At 35.0% G+C, this 7,612-nt stretch overlaps 1 protein-coding gene across 3 annotated transcripts in view; it reads right to left on the bottom strand.

The window, feature by feature from the left end:
- The window catches only part of spock3 (SPARC (osteonectin), cwcv and kazal like domains proteoglycan 3), a 38,679-nt gene that overhangs the window by 23,089 nt on the left and 7,978 nt on the right, over nucleotides 1-7,612 (bottom strand). For 2 of the 3 annotated variants that reach the window (XM_016280744.1, XM_016280742.1), the window contains 3 exons: nucleotides 5,789-5,797; nucleotides 5,426-5,465; nucleotides 854-962 (listed from right to left, as the gene is read on the bottom strand). In XM_016280744.1, coding sequence (XP_016136230.1) covers nucleotides 854-962; nucleotides 5,426-5,465; nucleotides 5,789-5,797 — 158 coding nt within the window. The remainder of the gene's footprint in view (nucleotides 1-853; nucleotides 963-5,425; nucleotides 5,466-5,788; nucleotides 5,798-7,612) is intronic. The other variant, XM_016280743.1, reaches the window with a different exon arrangement.

Genomic DNA, 7,612 nt, shown 5'->3' with positions numbered 1-7,612 from the left:
CGGGTCTCTGTGTCTTTTTTTCCCCCCTCGCACACACACACACACACACACACACACACTCTCTCTCTCTCTCTCTCTCTCTCTCTCTCTCTCTCTCTCTCTCTCTCAGAAGAACTAATTCCCAAACTTTGGCAGGCAAGTTTGCCCAGTTAGTTCCAGTACAGGTTGACTGGGTAAGAACATAGAACAGCCCTTGTTTAATTTCAAAAACTTTTTGGCCATACTTAACATCAAACATGTGCAGGAAAATGTACCATGTAAAATCAATATTAAAAAAATATGGAAAAATGCTACAGCAAGTCCATAACTGGTGAAAATGTTAACTGGAGTAAATACTCCATAACAAATTCAATGACCTAAAATATTACCATATTTCTTCTGGAAAGCATCTAAATAAAACATCTTTTGGTACCCACATATGTATTTGCTTAGTTTGTAGTGGACTTGGCTTGGAAAAAAATATGGAATTATTACAAACTAAAAGCTGGACCAGCTGTTATTAACACCACAGATTTAATATTTTGGTAGCACAGCCACTGGACTGTTCTGATAACATTCAATGTTTTTGTTAACAGTTTACTCAAACAGTTTTTTTTCTCAGATTTCTCCAGTGGTATTCTCACTGCTTTCCACTCCACTGTTTTGTTTTCAACCATCCCTGGGTGTTTTGTGAAGTGTTCTAGATCACTGACCCATGATGTCTGACCGATACATAGCTGTCTCCAAAATGTTTGTAATTCAAGAGGTCATGCACAAATTCAAGGTAGCAAGTGTGGCAATCTTTTAAGCCACACGTGTACACTGGTTTTACTACTGTTTCAGTAATGAGTCAGATAGCTCGGAGGAAGTTTACCTCATTCTGCGTTGACTAACACAGGTGGGTGTTTGGTAATCTTCAGCCACACACACTTTATGGTGGCCACATTTTATCTTGAGGCATGGATCTTTGGCAGGGTCCAGAGCTGAAACACATACAAAAACAGACGTGTATGAATACAAACAATGAAACAGATAAACATAGCAAATACCGAATACATGAATACTGTTAAATTCAACTTGCATGGTATTTACTTAATAAGAATGAATTGTGAACACAGATAGTGTTGTTTAGTAGCACACTGTCTGCATTGTTTTAGCACAACTTTTACTGTAAAGTAATTGTGTTTTGTGAATAAGAAAAAAAATCTATACTAAGCCAAATCTACATACAAAGAATAACACAGATTGTGCAAAAACCTAAATGTTGTCATCAGTTACTTACCCTCTTGTTATTCCAAACCCATAAGACTTTTGTTTGCCTTTGAAACACAAATTAAGATGTTCTTAATGAAATCTGAGATTTCTGTCCCTTTATTGTAAGTCCTTTACACCTAAACTTGATGCTTCAAAATGTTCATAAATATGTTGTAAAAGTAATCAATATGAATCGAGTGATTTAATTAAAATCTTTTGAAGATATACAATATTTATATGACGAATGGATTTAATTTGCATTCACATATAAACACTGATCAACATACATACTGTACATAGAGCACATCAAATATGGTAAACAGAAGCGTAAACATGCTTGCTTGAGGCACAAGAACCAAAGTTGAGGTTTGTTCTCACGTGTGAGGCAAAAACATTTCAGCTTTCATAAAAACAAATTTATTCTAGCGTGTAAAGCAAGTATGGTTGAGCTCTACAGCATGTATGTGTGCTGATCAATGTTAAACCCCTCAGTTCATATAGATTCTTTTTTACAGGGTCTTTATTTTGGGTGCAACAGATCACAAAACTCAAGGTTCGGATCGTTACGGGGTCACAGATCAGATCATTTTTCAGATCAGCAAAGAAAGAAAAAAAGAATAAAAATTAGACAAATATAAAGAACACTAAATACTTCTTTGATACCATAGCAAAACCTAATAGACTTAACTAATAAAGTTCAAACAGACAACAGTCATTAATAAAATAAGAAATAATATACAAATTAGAAGCATGGATAAATACAATAGAACAAAGTTACAAATAAAACGGTCTATCAGTAGTATTCAGGTAGAGAAAAGTAATAATTAAATGTAAAATAACATTGCATAGTGTTCACTGAATAAATTAAATATAGATTAATCTGTTAAAGCTGTGCTTTGCTGTTTGAGATAAATGATACAGACAGCAGCAGGTATGTATAGGCTGCTGTCTCTTTAAGACCTAATGCATGGATCCTCTATAATGATTTTTTTCTGTTTACGTCATTTTAAGACATAACCGACTATGTTTATGAGAATACTTGCCGAGATGGGTATTTTGAGATCATTTTGTGTGTATGTGTTCGTTCAAGCACAAGGAGATGCAATAGAGAATTAAATTCTGTGTTTGTAGTGTGTGCGCACAGAAAACAGTGTGCCAGTACCGAATTGAGAGCCTTTTTGCCTCTTTTTGTGCTTGAATGGTTTAAAATTGCTTGAATGTAAACTGGCAAAACTTAGAAACATGTCAGTCTGTTCTGGTTAAACTTTGCAACTAATCCGCAAATCACATGCGTGTCGAACCGTGGAGCCTGGTCCGTACAGATCACGGATCAACTACGATCCATTACACCCCTAGTCTTTATGGACTTTTTGAAGCATCAAAGTTTTAGTTGCATGGATGTTCAATGGCAGGGCAGAAATCTCTCTGGTTTCATCAAAAATATCTTCATTTGTGTTTTGAAGATTAACAAATGTCTTATGGGTTTGGGTAATTAAAGACAGAATTTTCATTTTTGTTTGAACTAGCCCTTTAAATGATATTTTAGCACATTTAGTACATGGTTAAACTAGATTGTGCAGGTTTTTGCATTAACAAACTGTTTAATAAACTCACCCAATGAATAGCAAAGGTAAACTCCTTTACTACGAAACCACTTAACTCCAAAAATAATGTATCTCATGTGCAGGGTTCAACAAAAATACATGAAAGCCACATATACATCTGCAGACATACATACATAAGTATGATTTGTCTGATTTGTGTGAAATATAAAATAAGAATTCTATTTCTGCTATAGCCTGAAATGGGGCAGTAGCTAATGCTCTGTGACGAAAAGTAAGCGAGAAGGAAGAATAGAGGAGAGAGAGAAAGAAAGAATAACAGTCCTAATGCCATTAAGTGCTTTTATAGTCCTAAGAGGCTCAGGCATATGCACAGAGGAAGAAAGACGATATCTCACAAACATACTCATTCTTTACCTTCCCCTTGTCAAAGTACAAACACAAACACAGCCACACTTCGAATGCTCTCTGACCTCAGATGGTAAGAGCCTTAGTCAAATCCTGCACAGGCTTTAGGGCTTATCCAATTCCAATCTCCTCAGCACCCTCTGAGTCCATTGTCCGTGTGTGTGTGTGTGTGCGTGTATGACAAAATTTGTGATTGATTTGTGCATCATCATGTTGAGTGTGATCAGAATCTGTTTTAAACGGCTCTACTTGCTCTTTTTGACTCACTCAATGCTCTATCAATAGTGATTTGCATGAATATCAAACTCGTGATGAATATTCAACAGGGTTCTAATGACTCTCGAATATGCATAATCTCGTAAGATTTACTGCACACTGAGAGTTTGATGTGATAGAGAGTCTTAAAAAGCAGTTTTCTAATTTTCTCAGACGGATGTAGCGTAATGATACGGGTATTAGGCCACAGCATGTGACTGTGAATTAGCACAACAGCTGAGTTCTCATATATGCCTGATTAACATCCACTCAACACTGATAACCGACAAGACGCTATGGCTCAAAGGAGCAGAGATTCACATCTTTCCATTTCCAATGACCTCAAAAAAATAAAAAATAAATAAATAGCCTGTAACATAAAAACATTTTAAGCATTAAGGCAAATCTTCTGCTATTTCTGTTACTCATAAAATTTCAAGTTACTTTTCCCATACTGCCTTTATAAGTATACAGTCCCACAAGACTGCTGAATCCCTTAACCTGATTGGTTGACAGACGTTTCAACATGTTGAATAACTTTCTATAACTGCATGTCTGTGATTTTATTGGTGAGGTCACAGTTATCTTTGCTTTGCAAAATTTTGGAGGCGAATTCCATTCATTTTAAAAGGAATTTGTACGAAGGGCGAAAGTTCCCCATGCAGATTTCGCTCATGTTCAAGTTGGTCAAGCAAATTCACCACGCTGACCAATATAAAACTGCTGGGTTTAAAGTGACTTCGGTGTGAGCCGTGCTTCACACATTGCTGGAAAGCATTTATTAACAGCATTATGAACAGTATTTATTTGAAATTGAAATATTTTGTAACTTTATAAATGTCTGTGTCCTTCCTTACTGAATAAAAGCATTAAAAAAGGGGCCCCAAACTTTTGAACAATAGTGCACTTCAAAAATAAATAATTAAAATAAATTAATTAAATAAATTAACTGGAGAAGCAATACTGCATAAGATGCTATGACTAATTTTCAAAGAAAAGTATCTTTAATACAGATGAAATTTGTCTTGCTGAAATGGCAGATTCACTTTTTCAAAACAACAAAGTTAAAAACCAGTGGAGATAAAAATCTGTCAGTGCAGTAAGACATGCATTGTACGAAAACAAAATGCATTATGCTGTGCTGCTTATCAAGTCTAGTAAATGTATCCTGTATTAAGGATTTAATGTGTTTTTACTTCAAAAGGAGTCAAAAAATAATTTTTTCACAGTATGGCTGAAAGCTGTGATCATATGGAAGTCATCACAAATGTCTCTCTCTATACACACACACACACACACACACACGTTGGTATTGGTGGTTTACGGGGACTCTCCATAGGCATAATGGTTTTTATACTGTAAAAACTGTATTTTCTATCGGCCTACATCTAAATCTACCCCTTACAGAAAACTTTGTGCATCAAAAAACACCATTTAGTATGTTATGATGTTATGTAAGCCTTTTGAATTACGGGGACACATATTCCTCATAAACCACCTTCACATTGTAATACCTATGTCATACCCATGTCATTAAACTCCAATAACTGCTTATAAACAGCCAATGGTTTGGGTGAGACTTAGCACTCGAATTAGCAGTGGCATCCTGGGCTGCGTAATCAGTGATGTTAGAAGTTGTGCAAGGAAGAGCATTTTAAGCTCAACAACTTTGAAAAAAATGTCTTGAGATAATTAAATGTATGGAATAACTGAAAATATTGAAAATAATTACTAATGAACACTCCACTAATTTTTAATTGGTAAAACAAAACAAATAGTCCCGCCTAAAACTCACGCCATTGGTTAAGCAGTTGTTGCTGAGTCTGGCTGGTCAGGAGAAAGAATTTGACTAAAAAACGAAAAAAAAAAAAAAATGACACACTTCAGCTTGAAAGATTTCTTTGATTTTTCAACTCTGAACACATGCAAAACACAATGACGTTCCAACCTATAGCTGACAGTCCTACCTTGATCAAATGGTTTTCCTGGACTCCATGTTCCTGGTTCCTAAAAAAAAAAAACGTAAGTCAATAAACAGAAAACTTAATCAACAGTCTGCATTTCATTTTTTCTGAGCTTCTGTTTATTACAGTACATCAAGTAATCCATTGTTGCTGTTTGAATAATGCATTTTTACACTTCCTTGCTCATAGTTACTCATGTGAAACACAAGAAGTTACACTCAGTGCACACTGCATTATTATATTATCATGCAACTACAGCAGCATTAAGCACACATAACGCAAACTTGGAAGAATTTCCCTTCAAACAAACAGGCAGATTAGCAATACTCTGTTCCAATGGAAAAACAAAAGCACAATCATACAAACCTCCACCTCCTGATTGTAGAGGAAGCATTGTGGAAAAAAACAAATAAACATTAGACAGAACATTAAACACACATCACTTCAACAATAAAACACAAAATGGACCACAACAAAATATGCCATATACAAAGAAATAATAATGAAATACATATGTATGGCTTGGCATTGTGCCTATTTATACTGGACTATTTGTTGCCTGTCACATTCAGCAATTTCTCTGCACTCTTCTTCATGCTTAATTAATTAAGACGGGTAATATGTCAGTTTCCATCAAAGGTCCATCGAAGACTGATAGCACCATATGGTGACACACACACACACACAAACAGCTATAGATATGATACGGCAGCAGTTGGGTCCTCTTGGAGTTACACATTTTGATGGCTGCCATTTCTCTCACTCCTTCGTCTGAGTGTGTGTTTGCGTGAATGGTATGCATGCAAATGCATCTTGGAATAAACAACAGCACATGAAATCCATTACAGTGTCTCCGTTGGTCATTCATAATATCCTTTCCCTTCTTTTCCACTCACAAAGAACTTTATCTTTCTCAGCCTCGCTGTGTGTGAACACTGTCATTCTTCTGTTTCTTCTTGTTTGTGCCTCTATTTCAGCAGCTAAACACAGTTGCCACCCAATCTACACCTAGATCGCTCTTGATATTGTGCATTTGTTTTTCTGTCTTACTTTGTCTTTATGTACAGATTATTGTCTTCATCTAAGACCTACGCAGAGAATGTAAGGGAGCACAAGATAGAAACAGAATAGCCTCCATTATGTTGCAATCATGCTTTTTATAGAAGCCATGTAATAGCATGACTGAATGAATGGACGCTGTCCCCTTGTCTTGCTTGTTGCTGATGCTTTAAGCACATACATTCACATACTTTCACCACAAGGGAATGTGACACTTTGTCTGGTCAGGAAAAAGGTGAAAGTAACTCTTTATTTTGAGACTCACAATAATCAGAAAAATAAAGTTTGTAAATTATTCAGACTTTTTTTTTTTTTTTACTAATTTTGTCAAACCCTGTAGTTTAATTTAATAATTAAGTTGGTTCTAAATAAAGTTTTTTGGGGGGTTATTTAAAAAAAATTCTGTTCATTAAAAAGCCCAAAAATATATGTAGTAATATATTATTACAATATTAGGTAATATTTACTCTGTTGGAATCCTGCTCATTCCTTGTAATTTTCTTGTCTATCTAGAAAATGCATTTAACTAAACGAGGCAATTAAATGAATTTAAGTCAACAATACTAGAACATATAACATTTTTAAAAATTATATTTAAAAAGGTCTAAATAAGTGCAAACAAATTGTCCTCAAGTAATCCAATTACTTTATTTATTGTTTGTTTAAATAAAGGAACATTATGCTCTAACTAACATACTAAAGCACATGTAAAGTACTTGACTATCATTTTAACTGTATGTGTTTTCCAATATTACATTTTAAGTTAATGTTTAAATGTACTAAACTACAACTTTACTGTTACATGACATACAAGTCAACAGAAATGACTTTAAAATGTATAAATAATATCGATATTATAACAATATCGCGTTTGGTCTCGTTCTGTATGGCGTGTCTTGTCAGTGTCTGCGCTTGCTTGGCCATTTGTTGTGGAGAAAATAAGGAAAGTGTGTTCAAGCGCCAGCAGAAAACAGTGTAAAGAAATACTCTTTGAGTGAAAAAGTGAAAAGCAGCTTGTAAGTGTATTTACTTGTCTCATTAGTGTGTAGTGCAGTTGTCGTTGCTAGGAAACGCTTGTTTTGTTTACTGTGTGGAGACGTGCTGATATCGCGTTTGGTCTCGTTCTGTATC

The sequence above is a fragment of the Sinocyclocheilus grahami genome, unplaced genomic scaffold (genome assembly GCF_001515645.1).
Source record: "Sinocyclocheilus grahami isolate Dianchi unplaced genomic scaffold, SAMN03320097.WGS_v1.1 scaffold143.1, whole genome shotgun sequence".
Classification (NCBI taxonomy): Eukaryota; Metazoa; Chordata; class Actinopteri; order Cypriniformes; family Cyprinidae; genus Sinocyclocheilus; species Sinocyclocheilus grahami.
Note: the sequence above shows the minus strand (reverse complement) of the source record. Positions and strands in the feature narration are given on the sequence as shown.